Source organism: Gymnoscopelus braueri (genome assembly GCF_963280865.1).
Source record: "Gymnoscopelus braueri genome assembly, chromosome: 17".
Taxonomy (NCBI): Eukaryota; Metazoa; Chordata; class Actinopteri; order Myctophiformes; family Myctophidae; genus Gymnoscopelus; species Gymnoscopelus braueri.
This window is the reverse complement of record NC_137617.1, coordinates 27,964,515-27,985,689: the sequence shown is the minus strand read 5'-3', so window position 1 is coordinate 27,985,689 and position 21,175 is coordinate 27,964,515. Positions and strand designations below refer to the sequence as shown.

Below are 21,175 nucleotides of genomic sequence, written 5' to 3'. Positions count from 1 at the left end.
TGAAGAGAAATCACATGATAGAGTGTGTGTGTGTGTGTGTGTGTGTGTGTGTGTGTGTGTGTGTGTGTGTGTGTGTGTGTGTGTGTGTGTGTGTGTGTGTGTGTGTGTGTGTGTGTGTGTGTGTGTGTGTGTGTGTGCGCGCGCGCGCGTGGTTCCATGCGTCCATGCACTCTGCAGTTCGGCAATTTCCTCCTGTTCCTCCCAAAGGCTATCACTCTTTACCTTTTCATCCATATCCCATTGACGGAATCAAGACATTTCATTAAGAATATCTTCCACGGCTGAGCTTATTTAATGAGTTCAAGTTCAAGAGTTCAGGATTCTTTATTGCCATGTGTAACAAGTACAATAGTGCTTACTCCGCCTTCACTCACTCCGGCATAGGAAATGTATATACCTCTGTCTGGAGCCAGTTTCTACCACAGCAGTGGTTCTCAACCTTTCGTGAGCTCTGGACTAATAGTTCTCAAAGTGGGGTCCGGGGACCCCCAGGGGTCCTTGAGGGAGTTCCAGGGGGTCCCCAGCTAAATGATGGACAGTTAGGAACCAGTTAGGAACCAGTGTACAGAGAGTGTACAAATGGAACCAAATGGACCCTAACGGGTCCATTTGGTTCCATTTGTACACTCTCAGAGTTACATTAACATTGATTTTTGCAACATAAATTGGGGTCCCAGAGATAGAAAGGCCATTAAATGGGGGTCCGTAGCCCTGATGCATGTCAAACTGGGGGTCCTTGAAATTAAAATGGTTGAGAATCACTGCTGGAGCCTTTAAAAAATCTTCTCGTATGGGGGTCCCTGGCATATCTTTTCAAATGGGGGTCTGCAGGCTAATAAGTGTTAATTTGGGGGTCCTTGACATGAAAAAGTTTGAGAACCACTGCTCTGGACCACTTGCATACTTCAAACAATCCTCAAGGACCACCCTACCCCACCTCCCCACAAGAATAATATTTTTTAATGAAATCTAAATGCTAAGATAACCTTCTTTAACCTTCTTAAAATAATAGAAAATCTCAAGAAACCCTACATTTGAATATGCACATTTTGCTTGGTTCTCGGGAGGGTATAAGAAGGTTTCACGGTCATTTCTATTTTATTAAAAAAGAAATGTATATATTAATATTTAACGTTAATTATCTGAAAGCTGGATGTATACTTTGTTTTGCGGGTGTATACTTTGTCTCTTGTCTATTTTCTGTGTCACGCTCTGAAAGCTGATCTACACTCGGTAGATTGACTATATTCGGTGCGCAGTTATTTCATTTCAAGCTTTTTCCCCAGGTTAATCTCTTAGGTCCATGTTAAGTCCTGCAGTATTGATGGACTTATGCAATATTATGTAAACTTATTTTTTATACATTCAATAAAGATACAATACAGTATTGGTTTTCAAATATTTTCCCATGGACCATCTGTAATTATGCCATACATGGACCACTAGTGGTGGTACTACAGAGTCTACTAAATGGGGCGGCAGTGGCTCAGAGGTAGAGTGGCCGGGGTAGAGTGAACTGGAAACCACAAGGTTCCCAGTTCAATCCCGGGCTGGGGGGCTCCCCCAGAGTTAGCGTCGAAGTGTCCTTGAGCAAGACACTGAACCCCCGATGAGCAGGTTGGTGCCTTGCATGGTTTCCTCCGCCATCGGTATGTGTGTGTGTGAATGGGTGAATGTAATGCACAATCTAAAAGTAAAAGCGCTTTGGATAAAAGCGCTTTATGAATGCACCATTTACCATTTAAATGTGTGTGCATGGCATGCATACAGTGTGAGCACAGATATGGGCACATATACTGTAGTGTGTTTGCTGTCTGTTTGAATAAAATGCTCATATTGGATGTATGTGTGGGGAACCGTATTCTCTTTAGTTGAGCTGTGAAGCGACACACAGTCATTATAATGAGACTGCTGTCTGTTCATCTGTATGTGTGTGTGTAATATGTCACTCTGTCTGACCATTTGTCCGGCAGAGGGTGCTGAAAACACCAAACCGCTCTACCAGACACCCTAAATGAAAGGCGATGAGCCTTAAGAGCTCAACGATGCACGCCACTAGGTGCCTTGTTTTCATTTAAATCGGTCTGCATTGCTGTAGGGCATTTATCCGAAATGCTTTAAATGGTCTTTATTTCTGAATGGTCTGCATTTCTATAGCACCTTTATCCCATTGAGACCTGGGACGCATCTGTGTCATTTTTTTATTTGAGCTAAAAAGCATTATTTTACACTTTGGCTATTCAAAAATAGCAGATATCCGAGTGCCGCTCTATGAGCTTGTAGATCTGCTGTTATTGAGAAATCGAGAAAATTTGTGCAAATTAATATATTTATATTCTTTTAAAGCAAAAAAAATGTAACTCAAATCTTTGCTTCTAGGGGTCCTTGGAACAAAACATTTTGAGATGGGAGTTGGCGGCCAAATACATATCATTTTGGGGGTCCTTGACATGAAAAAGTATGAGCACCACTGATATAGAAACATGTTTTTTTCAGAATACTGCTGGGATTTAGAAGGCATTTGTAGAATCGGCTTCAGGTCTTAATGGGTTAAATGGTCTTTATTTCTGAATGGTCTGCATTTCTATAGCACCTTTATATGGCCTTTATTTCTGAATGGTCTGCATTTCTATAGCACCTATACTTATATCCAAAGTGCTTCACAAATGTGCATTACATTGACCTATTCACACCCACTGACAGCAGAGGCAACCATGCAAGGCACCAACCTGCTCGTTTAGGAGCAGTTATAGGGTTTCAGTGTCTACCGACCTATCTTTAACTTCTCTACCAGTTTTTACCATTGGCCTATACTATAGTGTGAATTTTTGGATTTCACTGCCAACCCCTACAATAGGAAAATGTGTATTTCTAGCCGTTTGGATTCATGAGCACACAGGCTAAATGCAAGACCTTTGGTTGGGGAAGTAATTAATGAAGCCTAATTGTGCGGCGTGTGTCTCTTTAGACCTCCAAACCTCACCCACACCTCAACCCTGAACCTTAACTCTTAAAGACCGGGAACGCATCTGTGTGTCATTTTTTTTATTTTGTTGGGCTATTCAAAAATAGCAGATATACAAGCTCCCGCGCTATGAGCTTGTAGATCTGCTATTTTTGAAAAATCTTAAAGTTGTGTAAATATTAGATATTTTTTCTTTTTTTGGTGGACATTTGTAACTCAAATCTTTGCTTCTGGGGGTTCCTGGAACTAAATATTTTACAAATGTTCGCTTAAAAAAATATGTAATCCAAGATTTTGCCACAAATATTAACGATTTTTCAAAAATAGCAGATCTATAGCGCGGCACCGAGTGCCGCACTATGAGCTTGTATATCTGCTATTTTTGAATAGCCAAAGAAATCTAAAAATGACACACAGATGCGTTCCCGGTCTTAAAGGGTTAATAAGCCCACAGGGATGACCCAGTTCACACTCCAAGCCCTTCCTGCATAATTAGAGTGGAAACAAAAGTTCACGTGTGCACACAGAGGAACCGTGTCAAGTGGATTCTACTAAAACGCTGTTTGAGATACTGTACATGTACGAGAGAGAGAGAGAGAGAGAGAGATATGGAGACAGATACAGAGGGAGAGAGAAAGAGAGAGAGAGAGAGAAATGCAAGAGAGACGGGAGGAGAACGAGAGGGCTGAAAATCTGGGGCGGAGAAGTGGCTGGAGCGTTTGAAGGATATTAAAGGAGGAAGATGATTAATAACTGTTTTGTGTTGGCTACTCGCAGAGAACCAGCACTCAGGGCAGACCTGGCAAATGCGGGTAAATGTGACTGTGGCTGGAGAAAGGGGCATCAACTCGCCCTTTGCGAAACAGTAGAAAAGAGCAAAATAACTTCTTTTTTTTGTGCTTTTCGTTTTTTTTCCTCCTATTAACACAGTTCGAATGTTGAAGTCGTTTTGTATTCCAAAATATAGTTGTTTTAGAATCATTAAGTGGTTTAAATTACATTACAAAAACAGCTGTGTATCTGTGTGTTTCTGTCGGTCTTGTGTGGGCGGAGAGTGGTTGGTCGTTGGCTCCATTGTTCCATGAGCAATTCCTACCATCAAGATCCTTTTTGAGTAGTAAGGAGAATAATACAGTATGAAACAAGAGCCCTGCACCCCCATTGTCCTTCTCACTCATACATAACACCTCCCGGTATGGCCGCCGCCATCTCCAAAAGGCCACGCCATATATCCCTGTCCAGTTTTACAGCGGTGACAATAAAAAATGAAAGTGTCTCTAATGCTCGCCCAGTGGACTAAGTGATATATGGGGGGCGCCGCGGCGGGGGGGGGTCGCCAGTATAGGAAGGGACTCTGTAGATTATTGACAGAGGTTGGTTGTGCCTCTGTCAGTCGGTGAATGATGTCCCCCGCCACCGCAGTCACATTCAGGAATCTATCAACGGCTAATAATTATGTGTACGTTTACGACAAGGGCCTGGGCTTAATGGATCGATCCCTCCACACTCCAATTCCCATTCCGGTCATGGATTTCCCGTCGTTTCCTTGAAGGATCTGGCATCAGCAGGACAGCTGCTATTCTCTCCATCTCTCGCTTTCTCTCAGCCTTCTCCCTCGCCTCCCTCCCCTGATTTTCCAACTCTCATTCGCTCTGCAATACTCTTTCCCTCTCTCTCTCTCTCTCTCCCTCTCTCCACATCCCTCCATCTATCTTTTTCGATACATACTGTACTGTACCTTTTCCGGGAGGTCTTATCCTGAAAGAAATTACCGCCCATTCAATACTAGGCTACCTTTAACAAGTGATGACTCGACAAATCTCAATGCATTTTAGTTTCTTTTTCTCTTTTTTGGTCTTTATTTGCCAGGCAGTTTTATTGGATGGAGTAATTTGCGAAAGCCAGGTATTACTGGCTTGGAAATGAACAGGATGTCCTGGCTGACTTTTAGTGAGATGTGATACTGCACCATAGTGGCTGGTCTTGAGTGTGAGAACATGTTCTTACACGGCTCTCACGCTAGTCTGACACGCTTTGTCAGACATACAACAACTGTGCAAGCTTTAAGTACAAATACAAGGCTGCCTGTCGGCCTGAGCTTGTCCTTCACTACAAAACACATTGTTCGTCCTCCTGAGACGTTGCTCCCATCTGGACGGGATGACGGCTTCGGTGTGGTCTCGTATTGTATTCAAATTCAGCATCGCTCTCTCTGAATATATCTAGGCAAGCTAGACATGTGCCCCTCCCCCAATCCACCACTCGTATTCACCTCTTCCAGACTATCTGCACGGATTAATTGACTTCATGGTTATGTAACCACATCCAGAGAGGGAAATTAGGGCAGAACTAATTAGCTTTTATTATTCAGAAATATACAACTAACCAAACAACCCTTTCAGTTGCAGTCCCTCTGGTAAACAAAAACTTTTAACTAGCAAATTTAATGAAAGGAATGTTCTATCAACAATCACTTGCTAGAATGTTAATGTTAAATTAGATATTTATTTCTAATTAGTTTGAATCTTGCTGTTGTTTAAAGTCACCATAATTTAATCTTAGTATTTCTTTTTGATGTGTTTTCCTCTGCTTGTGAGTCTAAGTGCCCAAGCACAAAAATGCAGAAATATTTAATCTAGCATTTCATCTTGATAGTGTTTCCTCTGTTTTGTACAGTTTGCACTTTTGTAGGTGCAGTTCTTTTATTTATTAAAATGTATTAGTACCTTTTTTTCCTTCTGTCTGTACTGTACGGCTTTATCCTGGCATTGCAATGCAAACAACTCCTCTAGCAGGAATAGTCATAATATTTTTAGCTGTGAACTCATTTTCTCTACTGTCTCATTCATGATCCATCACAAATTTACATATTTTCATATTTCCTCCAAGCCGGTTGGAAATCTCTTAAGATTAACTTAACTTGGCACAGTTCCAGTGACTCATCAATACGTAATATCAAGTTCCTGCCGGAGAAAAAAAAGGCTGCTTTAGGCCATAACCGATATTGTAGCGCAGCACTGCCTGCTACTCTCTGCTGGAGTGGAGAGTGATATGGCACGCTTCCCACCCCGAGCAAGAAATTAATTTTGTCCTCTGTTAGCCAAGTCTTACATAATAATATGCCTGTCTGAGATGCCTATCATTCCCACAGTACTGACATTCACACTCGGTGTCATCAGGTCCTGTCAAGTGTTGGCTGATTATACTTTACTAATTTGATGGAATTCTCTTGTCTGTTCTCTTTCACTCCTCTTTCTCATTTTTGCTAGATGCTAGTTAGTTATACTATGCAAATATTTAAGATAAGATTTTGGAATGAAAATAATTTTTTTCCCTTTCCAAACTGATGAATGCGATGCGGTCTAGGCGTGTGCTCGTCGATCATTGAATTACAATATGACTGGTACTCTACAACAGTGGTTCTCAAAGTGGGGTCCGGGGACCCCCAGGCGACCTTGAGGGGGTTCCAGGGGGTCCCCAGCTAAATGATGGATAGTTAGGAATGGACCCTTATGGGTCTGTAACTCTGAGATTGTACGAATGGAACCAAATGGACCCTAACGGGTCCATTTGGTTCCATTTGTAAACTCTCAGAGAGGGTCCCAGAGAAGGAAATACCATTAAATGGGGGTCCGTAGCCTAATGCATGTCAAACTGGGGGTGATATTAAAATGGTTGAGAATCACTGCTATAGAGCCGTAAAAATCTTCTCTTTTGGGGGTCCCTGGCATATCTTTTCAAATGAGGGTCCGCGGGCTAAATAAGTGTTAATTTGGGGGTCCTTGACATGAAAAAGTTTGAGATCCACTGCTCTACAATGACCAAATAATGGCTGGATTCATAATAATGTCCAAGTCTTCACTCAGTGCGATGGGAGTCATACATATTCATAGACCATGGATAAAACACGCCCTCAACTCGTATGAGCGGGATACAAGAGGATACATGCGCATTCTCTTTAACACTGAAAGTCATAAAGATGGCTATCTAGGGTGGATATCGCTGGCCAGTGTTTGAGCTATGTGAACCGCACAGATTTCTTTCAGAGAAAGAGTCACTGCATGGCAGCACATTTCATTGACGGCGACAAGGAATGGGTCACGAAACCTGCTTAACTGTGCAACATATTCAACATGCTCAATTAACTCAATCGGTCTGGGTAGAATGGCAACTGAATGTGGTTTGCATTTAAAGCCTAAACTTGGAACTGTTTAATTAGCGGGGATTTAAGGAGAGACTGAGATGTTCCTTGTACCAGCTGGTGTGCGATGAAGAAGGAACAAACCAGAACCACATTATTTTCAGTTACAGGAGGCTATATAGTCAAAAGAATAGAGAGGAAACAAAGGAAAACGTAAGATACTGTAACAGGGCAACAACATAAAATATGCCCATTATGTAAACAAAGAGAATAAAATGCTATGCTACATATTTAACAGGTTATTTCAATTGACGATATCCCCCCACTAATGCCCCACCCATCGCACCGCCGTAACGCCCACCAGTGGGCCGCGAAAATATCAAAAAAAGGTTGGAGACCCCTGTCTTGATCATTTACCTTGTAGTTCGTTGATTAGGGTTCATGCCATTTACTGTGATCTTGCACTTGTAAATGGCTCTGGATGACAGCATCTGCTAAATGCCTAAATGGTATTTGGTTAGACTGAAATGTTGAATGTCACTGCTGATTAGTTTGCATCAGACAGTCTCATGGTCATTTTGCTGCTTGTGCCAGAACTCGATGGGTGTCCTCCTATCTTGGCTACGTATCTTTAAGATACTGCAATTGAGATTCATACTTTTGTTTTCTCAACATTTATTAATCAGTTGGTTGGTTGGAGCTCATTCCGTGTTTGCTAAATTGTATGTGTAAATTGTTTAAACCTCATGTAACCTCATTTTTTAAACTTGTTTTTAAATATGGGTACGGAATCAATTCCAAATCAAAACCATGCATTTACATTGGATGATGAGCCTATTAGACCATGACAGTGTTTATTGAATTCCTTTCTTTAAGAACAGCTACTGTAGATTCATTTATACCACTGCAAAGTGGGAACGAATAATGGCTCGGTAATGTGTTTGGAATACAAATTCAGACTCGAACCCGCTCCATCACTCTATAACCCCTCCAACAGAATGCACCACTATCTCTTTAGTGCAGATGCTAACCTCTTTTGTACACCTTTTTGTGCTTGTGTTTGTTGTTCCAGTGCCATCGTTCTGGGGGCTGGTAAACTCGGCCTGGAACCTGTGCTCTGTGGGGAAGAGACAGTCTCCTGTCAACATCGAGACCAGCCACATGATCTTTGACCCCTTCCTCACACCCATTAGGCTGAACACAGGAGGACGGAAGGTAAGGTCACACACACACACACACACACGTAGTATGTCTGTGTGTGCACACATCCGTGCACGTGCGCACACACACCTCACACGCATACACAAACAATTCTCTCTTTCTACATGATGGATGCTGCCGCTTTGTTGATTGCTCTTAGTTTTTGTTGTGTTGTACCTCTGGTGGTGCAACGGGGGCAACCTCGCATAGTGGGGTCGCAATTGTGTGTGTGTGTGTGTGTGTGACTGTGTCTGCGTGTGTGTGTGTGTGTGTGTGTGTGTGTGTGTGGGCCTGTGTGTTTTATTCATCCCATTGTTCAGTTCGGTAAGCGTCTTTTGCTCTGTTTCCCTGATCGATGCGACCAACCACTGTTTCTGTTGGCAGACAAAGTAGGCTATTTGTCTGGGGCGGGCACTTTTCAGAAGATAAAATGCAAAACAATTCACCCATTTAAAACAGCACTCGCGGTTCTGACTGCCTGCGATATGTACTGTACAGTTGCTACACAGCTTAAGGCAGCAACAAACATCCCATTGCATCCTTATCGTGGATAAAAACAACCATATTTATCATCCTGGGCTCTATTCTTTTTTTTTTCTTTTTTTTTTTTTATATCCCACGATTTTGTAACCCTTTTTCACCCGGTGCCAATTATCTAAGTGATCCTGGGCGCTACACTCCCCCCGCCTGGGCTCTATTCTGTACGGTAGGTTTACCAAGGATAATATGAACAAAAAATCACCTCACGCCGTGCCATATGACAGCAGCTAATTGCTATACCCTCACAGATGGGGCTCCCTTTCATTGAGTGCACGATTTCACGTTGAGATTAGAGTTCTGATTAGGTTATGTTTACATTGCCAGTGGTGGGTACAGGGTTAGCCAGTGGCAATGTCAGTGCCAACAACAGGATCACGACGGATGCCAGTGCAGACCATATACCACGATAAAGAGCGCTGCTATTAGGATGGATCAGAGTGGAGGGAGGAAGGAGAGAGGATGAGAAACGGGGAGAGAGAGACGGAGATGGAGATACTTGTCTGTATTGAGTTGTAGTTTAAACTAGTTTTTCCGAGTGCACACACGAACAACACCAAAACACACTTGTTCGGCATTGTTTGTTTCCTTCTCCGTGGTACATTTTGGCAGGATTAAGAACGGCCCCGTTTTTGGACAACGTCCAAACCAACCCAAGTGTGCCAACTTTCTCATTCATCACGAAGAAAGTTTTCAGTGTCCGAAAGCTATTTTGTACTCTTTCTTTCTCTTTCTCTCTCTCCCTCTCTCCCTCTCAATCTCTCCCTCTTTTCTCTCACCCTCTCTCCCTGCAGCAGCAGCCTAAATGTAATCTGTTGTGTCTCCATCTCTCTGAGCGCCTGAGCTGTCAGGCGGTGAACACGATGCTGGCTTCACCTTGTCAGTGCTGATTCATCCGCACTCTGTCTCTGGCTGTTTGGCAGCCAGTCAGCCTTGGCCAAACACGCAACAGAGACCCGGTAAAGAGCTTCCTTTTTCTCTGCACGCGCGGGGGCGCAGCTTGGCTCAAGCCCTCGCCCAGCCACCTTAACGCAGAAAACCTAAGCACACTCTGTTGTCTTGTCAGCAAGAGGAAAGAGGAAAAGATTACCCTCTTCCTGCCTGGTCAGTCAGGTAGGCTGCGATTGACTGGAGAAAGGAGAAGGAATGACTGAAAGGAGAGTGAGTGGGAGCGAGGGAAGACGCCGAGGGAGAGAGGTGGAGAGAGAGATGAACTGTCCTTTTAATGGGTTTCTCTGCCTCGTCCTTTACAGCAGGCAGGCTAATGAATAGTTAAAAGGAAATTAAATTGACCTTCTGAATAGGAATATTAATTAATGAAGGGGAGACATACATCAAGGTTATGCATGTGGGATTGAAGGAATCGTAGTTATTAAAATGTCGCTATTAATTGAATATTTACTCTGCCGTAGATGAGCTGCAATTACTTGAAGGGATTTTTTAATGAATTTAATCACTTTGGCGCTAAGGAGGTGAAAAACCGTTCTCTGTGAAGTGGAAGATTATTTTTTTTCTTTTTCCTCTGCCAAGTTAATGAAAGTTCCATTTTTAAATTAGGATTTCAAATCTTTTGTCTCATTTGTTTTCCCAAACAAAATGCATGTGAATCTATTAGCACTGTGAAATTGGTAGAATTCCCCACATTTGGGACAAATGCCATCCCCTGCTTTGTGCTGTCATGCTTTGAAGTGAAACCTATCCGGAGTGGTACACAGCAAAGTATTAAGATCAACTAGCGTAAGGCGCCAGGATGCATAATTGTCACGATGCGGTTGAATTCAAATTCATAGGTCAGTGAAAGTTGAGATTTTAAAGCGTTTATCTGAATAGATGACCCCTTCCATATGTCTCGCTGACAAACTATTGACAGCTCTCCAACACAGGAGATGTTGTACTCCTGTCGTCTGTTGTGAAAGGCACACCCGCCTGTCCTACAGAAGGCTTGCGCGACCAGATGGGGAGATGTGTGAAGAAATGGCAGCAGGGAGTGAAACACACTGGCAGGGCTGACGGAAAGGTGTGTGTGTGTGTGTGTGTGTGTGTGTGTGTGTGTGTGTGTGTGTGTGTGTGTGTGTGTGTGTGTGTGTGTGTGTGTGTGTGTGTGTGTGTGTGTGTGTGTGTGTGTGTGTGTGTGTGTGTGTGTGTGTGTGTGTGTGTGTGTGTGTGTGTGTGTGCGCGCGCACACACACGTGTGTGCGTGTGTGAGTGCTTGCGTGTGGTGTGTCAGCACATGGAACCTTGGCAGCCCGAACTCTGTCTAATTACAGGGAGGTGTCAGGCAGGGCAACAAATGCCCAGTGCTTGGACAGCAGCTATTCCCCTCGCTCTGGAAGGGGAATAGAACTCCAGTTTGCCAATCAGATCAGCCAACATGCAAACGGATCCTCTCTACATGTGTCTGTAATAATATAATGATAATAATAGTTGTATGACAACAGGTGTTTCATAACACCCTCGGTGGGTGGTCTGGTGGTCTGGTGCTCTGATCTTGGCCTTTTATTCCAGACCAACTCATTGCAGAAGTTTGCAGATGACTGTTGGGTGGGGACACGGTTCTGTGTCCATGGGAATTATTAGTTAGCTCTGATTTACGGGAGGTGGACTATTGAGTTACAATACAAACAGTACATGATGTATTGTGAAATATTTTAAGGCATTTGCGCTATATTAGATAGTTGTTTTAGATGATTTGGACAGCACTTTCACCTGTTACTAATGATAATATGAGCGACTATGCTCCTCATGGATTACTTTCAAACACCTGCCAAGTACAAATGTTTATTGATACACAAATTAAATTCACAGCCCTGATAAATCAGAGTAACTGCAACGCGCACAGATGCATTATGATACCGCAAATCTTCAATTATGCAAATAGGACGATTGAAATTAATTACACAAGTTTGGGTCGGCTGAACCTGCGAGGCTGTCACAACATTACAAAGGGAGTCAGTCTGCATATGAATATCTCCAAGACTGCAATTACCATGCCGTCTGACTGCGACCCCCCCCTTTTCACTTCTTGAGGCAAGAGCTCACTTTAATTACTTCAGCAATACAGGGACCTTGAAGTCAGAATTCTTCTAATGTTTCTGGTCCACAGATAGCTGGATGTGCAACACAGGCGTCAGACCCAGCATCCATGGCGTGTCCATCTGCAGGCGTGAATTTCAATTACGAAAACGCAGAACAGGGGGTGGGCTGGGGGTATGGCGGGGGGGGGGGGGGGGGGGGGTGGGCGAGTTAAGGGAAAGCAAGGTGGAGCAGGGTGTCAGGGAGGAAAAAGCAGCTCTTTTGATACGGTGCAGTTGTAATATTTTAGTGAAAGGGGGAGGAGAAGTCTGGAAGAGACAGAGAGAGTGTGCGTATGTGTGCGTAGTAGCGTGGTTCGCAGGGAAGTGGGTCATAGTGAGTAGTTTGACTGCCCCCGTCCTGCTGTTTTTGAGTCAGTATAGCAGAGGGATGACTCAGTCTGCAACTGCAACACTACACGATGCAGGGACTGAACCACAAGGCTGCCTCCATCTTGGCTCAAACATCAAGTTGCACATGGCGTTTGTTTCAAAAGGCTCTGGAATGCGAAAATCTGAATTCGACATTATCTACATATCTATCGATCGATCTAGTATATATTATCTATATATAGGATATCTCTCTCTACGTCGTCCTCAGACTCATATATATACTAGCCCATACCCGGTCGACGACCCACCAAGACAGACAGAGGTTACTCCAATTATATAGTAGGGTGTGTGTGTGTGTGTGTGTGTGTGTGTGTGTGTGTGTGTGTGTGTGTGTGTGTGTGTGTGTGTGTGTGTGTGTGTGTGTGTGTGTGTGTGTGTGTGTGTGTGTGTGTGTGTGTGTGTGTGTGTGTGTGTATGTATATACAAACACACATATATACACACATATATATATATATATATATATATATGTATATGTATATATATATATATATATATATATATATATATATATATATATATATATATATATATATATATATATATATATATATATATATGTATATTTATTTAGTGGAGTTTAAATTGATTTTGAATTGATTTCTGTTTTTTGTTGCATTTTTTTATGAGCTATAAAGGATCCATTTATATCCAGATCCGCTGCGAGGCCGCAGGTCTTAGGCAGCCATCAATTGCACAGCGATTCCTCCCAAAATGTTAAGTGTGTTGCCAGATATATTGGTCTGATCTAAACAGATCAGCCTGCCGTAAATTGATGAAGTCAACTCGGCACCCGGTTGGACTCTCTGGGAGTCCCGCTGATGAAGACGGATTATTTAGCCTAACAAGGTTAGTAGACTCCCTGGAACTTGGACATGCAAGACACTAATTAGAGAGCAGTCACTGGCAGACAAACAGTCTCGCGCTCGCGCACAAACACACACACACACACACACACACACACACACACACACACACACACACACACACACACACACACACACACACACACACGACACACACACACACACACACACACATAGTTGTTAGTGAGTACAGCACTAACATCATTCTGGGGGAGTGGCTGTTATATATGCAGACATCTCACTGACAGACACTGGCAGATGAGATGAAATAATATGTCTTGCTTGCCACGTATAGATGTCAGTCCATCTGCATAACTCTCCATGTTGATGAGGGGCAGTCACTGATGCTGAGTTATCTGTGACATGTATGACAGTATGACGGTGGCAGAATTAGCCGATGTACAAGCTCACAATGCATAAACATGTGACACGTTGGGAGTCTACTATTCGTTCCGTTTTTTTATGTTAAAGTAAAGAAGTTAAAAGAAAATGTTCACATAATATGACCTATATAGGTCATTATAGATGCTGGGGTTAACCACTTAAACCCCAGCATCCCTACTCTGGGGTGAACATTCGCCAAAAACAGTCCTAGCTCAGATCTACAAGCTCACAATAGATATTCAATTCTGGCGAAGGGATTTTGTGTAGATTGAAAAAATAACGCACCGAGTACCATGCAGCTCGGGTCTGTTTTTATTAAAAATAGGGGTTTAAAGTGGGTAAGACACCCCACTGACAAAAGACAGATGCAGAGCTGTCCATATACCGTAGCACTGGTTGGGTGGGCGTGTTAGTGTCATAGTCCATTTTGCAGAGAGAGAGAGAGACTGCCACATTGCACTTAGTGGGGTGGTGGTGGCTGCATGCTCACATTGCACATTGTTAGATTATCATGTCAACATACATGATACTGTCCATCAGACTGGGGCTTGGTCTACTCATACAGTGAAGGTTTTTTTATTATTATTATATCGTCTGTATCAGGGTGGAAAACTTGTATGTCCAAAATTGTTGCTCTTCAGGATTCAAATTCAAAAGTAGCATAAGTGGCAGATCGACAAAGCTTAAAAGTGTCGTTTCACGCCGTGTTTCGAGCGGATCTGCTACTTTTGATGCTTTTGTGTGACACTGTAGTGTGATCAAGTAGGGCTTTGATTTACGAAATAACACGAAAAGTTAGAATATGGAGATAGGAGGTTTCTGCCAGACAGCAGCAATATATATATATATTTTTTTACTTGGTTGTCATTTGAATCCACGTGCAGGTTGTTCAGTGCTTTACACCTCATCCATCACGATGGCTGACAGCAGGCCTGAGGGCCTCTCTCATATATCCGTCAACGGGGGACAAGATGGATGGTGGCTCCACCAGCTCCATCGCTCTCCTCCACCTCGTGTGACACTCCCCTCCAGTGTTGCCATGTCCTGCTTATGATAAGCGACTTTGGACTTTGTTTTTTTTCTGTGAAGTCGCTTGTAAATATTGGGGCTTTTTATATTTTTTTGGGGGCTTGCTTCTAAAGTGTAGTTGCTTATTCGGGCTTGTTTCCTAATGTTGTTTAAACCAGTGGTACAAAAAAAAATCATATCAAGGACCCCCCCACCCCCGCAAATTAATATATATTTGTGACAGAGACCCCCATACAAGATTTGTGTGGATTTGAAAATATTCCACAATTTTCACTTTTTTTTTAAAGATTTTCTTTGAAAATAGCAGATCTACAGACGTGTTGTGAGCTCGTAGATCGGCTATTTTCAAACAACCAATGTATATAGGGTTAGAATGCTGATGCGGCCTATTATTCGCTTCTTTTAAGCTTGTTTTCATAGACCCCGGTTGCTTATTTCTCCCGCAAAATCTGGCACAACACTGCTCCCCTTCCCTCCATCTCTCTCTCCCTCTATTCTCAACAGTCATTTCGCTCAGGTCCTCCCAGTGCATTCTGGGACCATGATGGGAGAGTAATGATAGCGCCGGTGTTTATGGTGTTGGCGTTTCGAGAGGAAGAGCAGCATAATAAGGTGTCATTTTTACTCACTGACACCTGTGCTTGTTTGAATGCTGCTCTTGGGGGGGATCTGGGGCGGTAGTGTGCTGTGATAGTGGGCATTTACAAGAGGAATAATAGCCACCACCCATCTAGGTTTCTCAGCAGCCTTCGGTAATCTCTGCAGGGGGCCCCTGCCGAAATGATCATGCTTTGCAGAGAGAGCCCGGCTCTATACCCGCTTCTAGGCATGTAGTTCTAGCTGAGTTACTTGGGGTTTATAAGTATCTAGATGTGGGTTATTACCTTGTTGTTGTGGCTGCTACAGTACATTATATTGTACAGTTACACGGTGGTGTAAAGTAACTAAGTACATTTACTCAAGTATTGCACTTAAGTACAATTCTGAGGTACTTTTACTTTACTGGAGTATTTCCAATTGTCTACACTTTTACTTTTACTCCACTACATCTCAGATATAAATTCTGATATTATAAAACATACATTAACCACTTTAGCCCTGTTTTATACCTAGGCTATTTGAAAATAGCCGATCAACAAGCTCACAATGCGTTGTGAGCTTGTAGATTGGCTATTTTCAAACATTTTAGTACTTTTACTTTTGGTACTTTATTTTTTTTTTACTTAAATTTTTTATCCCGCGATTTTTGTAACCCATTTTTTCACCCGGTGCCAATTTCCTAAGTGATCCTGGGCGCTACACCAGCCCTACACCAGCACTACACTAGTCCCCCACAGTAGGGAGGCCAGGGCCGAGCTCATGCTTCCTTCTGGCATGAGAGCCAACTGACCTTCTTGTCACCTGACAGGGGGGAGTTTCCCTGGTTGGACGTAGCGCGTGGAAGGAACACGTTATTCCAACCAGTTCCCTTCCCCTCCATCAGGCGCCCCGGCTGTCATGGGGGAGGCGGTATAGCGACCAGGATTACTACATGTTTTTGTGAGGGTATTAACTACCCTAGGAGACACGGGGAGAACATGCAAACTCCACACAGAGTAGGCCCTTTCGCCAACCCCACCTAGGGTATGGGCGCTGATGACGCGGAGGAGAAGACACGCCCCCAGCGCCCACAGCGTCCCCGGCGGGAATCGAACCCAGGACCTTCTAGCTGTGAGGCGACAGCGCTACCGACTGCGCCACCGTGCCTCCTTACTTTTGGTACTTTAAGTACATTTTGATGCCAATACTTTTGTACTTTTACTCAAGTACATTTTTAATTCCGGACTTTTACTTGTAACAGAGTATTTCTATATTGCAGTATTGGTACTTTTATTTAAGTAAAGAATTTGAGTACTTTTTCCACCACGAGCAGTAATTGTACACAGCTCCGTACACTACGAACGCCAAAGTGATGTACAGTATGGTATTATGATGTGGTCGGTGTAGAAAGCACTGAGTGCTGTCAAATTACACCTTTTTGAAAAGTCCATTAATTCATAATACCGTGATATCTTCTCACCATCATCTGACCTGCTGATTTCTCCCCCGTGTGTATCCAATGAACACCCCAACCCCGACCATTCCTGTACACACAAATCACATTTTCTATATACTCATTTTCAATACTCTATATTTACTACACACACTTAGGCAGCCCTCTGGGGAAAGTTTGATGTTGAAGAAGATGCCACAAGGTCACCTTTGTCTTTATACAGCCAGAACCTCCATTAACCTCTGCTCCTGTCCTGGTGTGTTGCAGTTGTCCTGCAGTGATGACGGTGACATATTGATGCATTTGGCAGCGCTCGTTATCAGAGCTGTATATATGTAGGGATGCACTTAAGGGGCTGACGCTGCGCCAAAAGATTATTAAATATGAACACACAACAGTGCTGTATTGTATATTGATATAGTCAACAGAATATGAAATATCTCAAAGTCGGATCTTGACTAGACCACTGCTCTAAAATAGTATGAATACTTAATGTTGTGTGTGTGTGTGTGTGTGTGTGTGTGTGTGTGTGTGTGTGTGTGTGTGTGTGTGTGTGTGTGTGTGTGTGTGTGTGTGTGTGTGTGTGTGTGTGTGTGTGTGTGTGTGTGTGTGTGCGTGCGTGCGTGCGTGCGTGCGTGCGTGCGTGCGTGCGTGCGTGCGTGCGTGCGTGCGTGCGTGCGTGCGTGCGTGCGTGCGTGCGTGCGTGCGTGCGTGCGTGCGTGCGTGCTTGTGTGAGTGCTTGTGTGTGGTGTCAGCAACATGGAACCTTGGCAGCCCGAACTCTGTCTAATTACAGGGAGGTGTCAGGCAGGGCAACAAATGCCCAGTGCTTGGACAGCAGCTATTCCCCTCGCTCTGGAGGGGAATAGAACTCCAGTTTGCCAATCAGATCAGCCAACATGCAACTGCATGTGTCTGTAATAATAATGATTATCACTTTTGTGGAGGATAGCCTGAATATGCTGTGTAGTGAGTTTGGTGTCAATTGAGCAAAAACTGTGGGAGGATACAGTAGGTTTAATTAGTTTGACTGTTTATGAGGAAAAACAGAGTGATTGACTACCTAATTCTTAAAGCTCAAAGCATCTGAACATTTCTGCTCACTTGGGCCTACAGTTTGGTTAAAGTTGCAAAGTGGTATCACTTACGACTGATTTGTTTTGGATTTTAGACTGTTACTTTAGTACAACAGTCAGGGCTATTAGCCTACAATGCCAAAGACAAACTTAACACAATATTTAGACATATTTTACACAGGAGCAAAAACAAAACAACAAAAAAGACCAGACACCTAACAGAAACCAAAAAAAAACGGAATGTCTTCTAAATCCTAACAGTATTCTGAAAAACATATGTTTCTATATCAGTGGTGCTCAAACTTTTTCATGTCAAGGACCCCCAAAATTATACTGTAATTATTTGGCCGCCGACCCCCATCTCAAAATATGCTATTTTTGAATAGCCAAAGTGTAAAATAATGCTTTTTTAGCTCAAATAAAAAAGTGACACAGATGAGTTGGGTAAAAGGCCAATGCCAGTTGAGGAATTTGGGCATGGACTGGACCTAAATGTGCAAAAGTTTGGTATATTTTCATGAATGGGAGGCAGATTTCCTGGTGAGAAGATAGAGGAATCACAAATAAGAGTCTAATAACATGTATACAATATAAAGTGCAGTGAGAAATACAACATTTGGAGAACCAATTAAAATTTTAATTATGGAAAGACTTTTTGATAAAAGTATACGTTTTAAGAAGTGGTTTAGGAAGCCTGAGACACTCAGTCAGGTCATTCCAGAGCAAAGTAGCCCTGACAGCAAAGGCGCGGTCATCCTTTATCCTCAGCCTTGACTTGGGAACAACCAGCAGGTTCCCCTTCCAGAGGACCTCAGGCTGTGTGCACAGGCTTGCAAGGGATTAATAACTCACTGAAATGTAATTAGGGGCCAGGCCATGAAAAATGCCATAAAAGTAATCAGTAAAATCTTATTTAATCAATCCTAAAACAGATATGCAATGACTGTAGCAAAGTTAAAACGGGAATAACATGTTCTCTTCTAAGATTAGGTGTATTTACCTCATTTAGAATTGTCATCGTCTTGTAATGCAAACAAGGACCACGTATCACTTTGTTTTCCCCTCCCAAAAGCTCTCCAATGTGGTGATTTGCTGCTATCTTGACCCATTGAGACCTGGAACGCATCTGTGTCACCTTTTGATTTGAGCTAAAAAGCATTATCTTACACTTTGGCTATTAAAAAATAGCAGATCTACAAGCTCATAGCGCGGCACCGAGTGCCGGGCTATGAGCTTGCAGATCTGCTATTTTAGAAAAATTGTGAAAATGTGTGAAAATCTTTGAATATATATATATTTTTAAAGCGATCATTTTTAACTCAAATCTTTGCTTCTGGGACCCCCTGGAACAACATATTTTGAGATGGGGTCCGCGGCCAAATACATATCATTTTGGGGGGTCCTTGACATGAAAAAGATTGAGCACCACTGATATAGAAACATACGTTTTTTTTCAGAATACTGTTGGGAAGACATTTAGAAGACATTTGTAGAATCGGCTTCAGGTCTTAATGGGTTAATAATATCAATATCTATATGATAATAGAGGAAAAAGTCAAACAACTGACACCTAAAACAGGAGGAGGGCTGTGTGAACGTCACTTAGTATCCCCGACCCTAAAAGGGGGGGGACAGAGGTAGGGGGAGAGAAAGAAGGTGTATTTTGGTGGGTTTTTTTTTTTCTTCTTCTGTGGGTTGACCCGCTTCGCCCGCCCCAGCGATAATTGCGTCGTAATCTATAACCCGTCCGCCACGCCCCGCGGTTCAACCCGCGGGACCTGCGGGCTACGGGTCGCGGCCCGCGCATCACTACTACACAACTCAAAATGGCAGAACGTAGATTTGCTCCCTTAGTGAAAACTTCCCTGTCATCATCATTTACTCCCTAGAGAGACAATCACTAAAATAGTATTTATGACATGACAACACATACTATTATGGTGAATAATCATGTTGTGAACAATTACCAACAATTTCCCATTGCTTTAATTTGCCTTCTAAAATGTTGTAGTATACAGTTTACAATGCAGCCAGGGTTGCCAGATCTGCTTATTATAATTTCCCCCACAAGATTTTATTTGAAAATAGCCGATCTACAAGCTCACAACGCGTCGCATCGCGACGCGTTGTGAGCTTGTAGATCTGCTATTTTCAAATAGCTGATGTATATGTGAAAGTGCTCATGTGGCCCATAGTCGCTTCTTTTGGGCTGGTTTTCCTAGACCTGGTTGCTTGTTTCTCTCACAGAATCTGGCGACACTGAATGCAGCTAGTGGAGATTCTCTACTTTCCTACCGCATAATATTGAGGTTTTTATTTTTATTTATATTTTTTACTGTATACTGTATACCACTATGCTTATACCATGGCCAGGTATACTATATGATTTCACTAGCTTCCACTCATATGCTGGAAAAGAAATCGGCACCCCTGCTCAGCTGCAAAACATAGGGGGGAAAATACCATCTGCCTCTTTGAGCGAGCCAGTGCATTGCATAGTTTCTTATGATAACATGTCAATTGATATTTTATATATCCTGTATACAGTAGAGGCTATATCCATATTCACATCCCTCCTGGACAAATCCTTTTTCTTTTCTCTCTCTCTCTTTGTCTCTCGGTTTTTCTACTGCCTGCTACACTCATCTCTGGCTGGGTTGTTTTTTTCTTTTTTCATTTACCGTCTCTATCTATTCAATTTTTTTCCCAATTTACGAAGCTATCTTTGACGTAGATTGAAATGCAGTGCAGTTGCTCCAAATTGAATTGCACACGTCCATCTTCTTCAAGCCTTAATGCACGAGCAAGAGGGATTCATAATGCCTGATGCTTTTATCGCTTGCGAGAAGTTTTGCCGTAACTGAAATGCTATGTGTCACAACTCTGCTAAAGTGTTACAGCTGCCGGGGTTTTTTAACCAATAGGCTCTTTCTCTGCCTGTCTACTCTAGCACCTGCTTCCCTTTCAGACATTTTATGCATAGACACAAGCAAAACAATTGAGGCGTCTAAAATTTAATTGGGGACTCTGACTCTGACTTTTATTTTCAAACCCTGTTAGCTTGGTTTTTAAAACTTAACTACTGGTTATAACAAGCAGTTCTTGTCATTTCCAAAGTTTGAATGTTTCGTTTAAAAAAAGGCACAGTGCATTGTAAACGTCTCACATTTTGTCACTGTCGTCGTGCTTACTTTGGGGCTGAAGTGCAACACTCAGCTTGATTAAGATGTAAGATGAATATTGCGCTAATCAACTCCATCACTCTCTTTCTTCACCTCCAGTTGTAGCCTGCTCCTTCTCCTCCTCTCTCCCATCCCTCCGTCTTCCTCACATACTAATGACACTGAACCCAAAGCTCTCCTCTTCCCCCCTCCCCCCTCCCCTTCCGTTTGAGCATGCAGGACCCTATGGCAGACAGTGAGTTAATGAACAGCAAATGGGAGAGGAGAATGGTATTAATCATCTCTGGGCCTGCCTTAAG

General features: G+C 42.9%; 1 protein-coding gene across 1 annotated transcript in view; it reads left to right on the top strand.

The window, feature by feature from the left end:
- Window positions 1–21,175, top strand: part of ca10a (carbonic anhydrase Xa) — a 223,671-nt gene that overhangs the window by 96,007 nt on the left and 106,489 nt on the right. Inside the window, exon 3 of the mRNA XM_080454908.1 lies at window positions 8,179–8,321. Coding sequence (XP_080311034.1) covers window positions 8,179–8,321 — 143 coding nt within the window. The remainder of the gene's footprint in view (window positions 1–8,178; window positions 8,322–21,175) is intronic.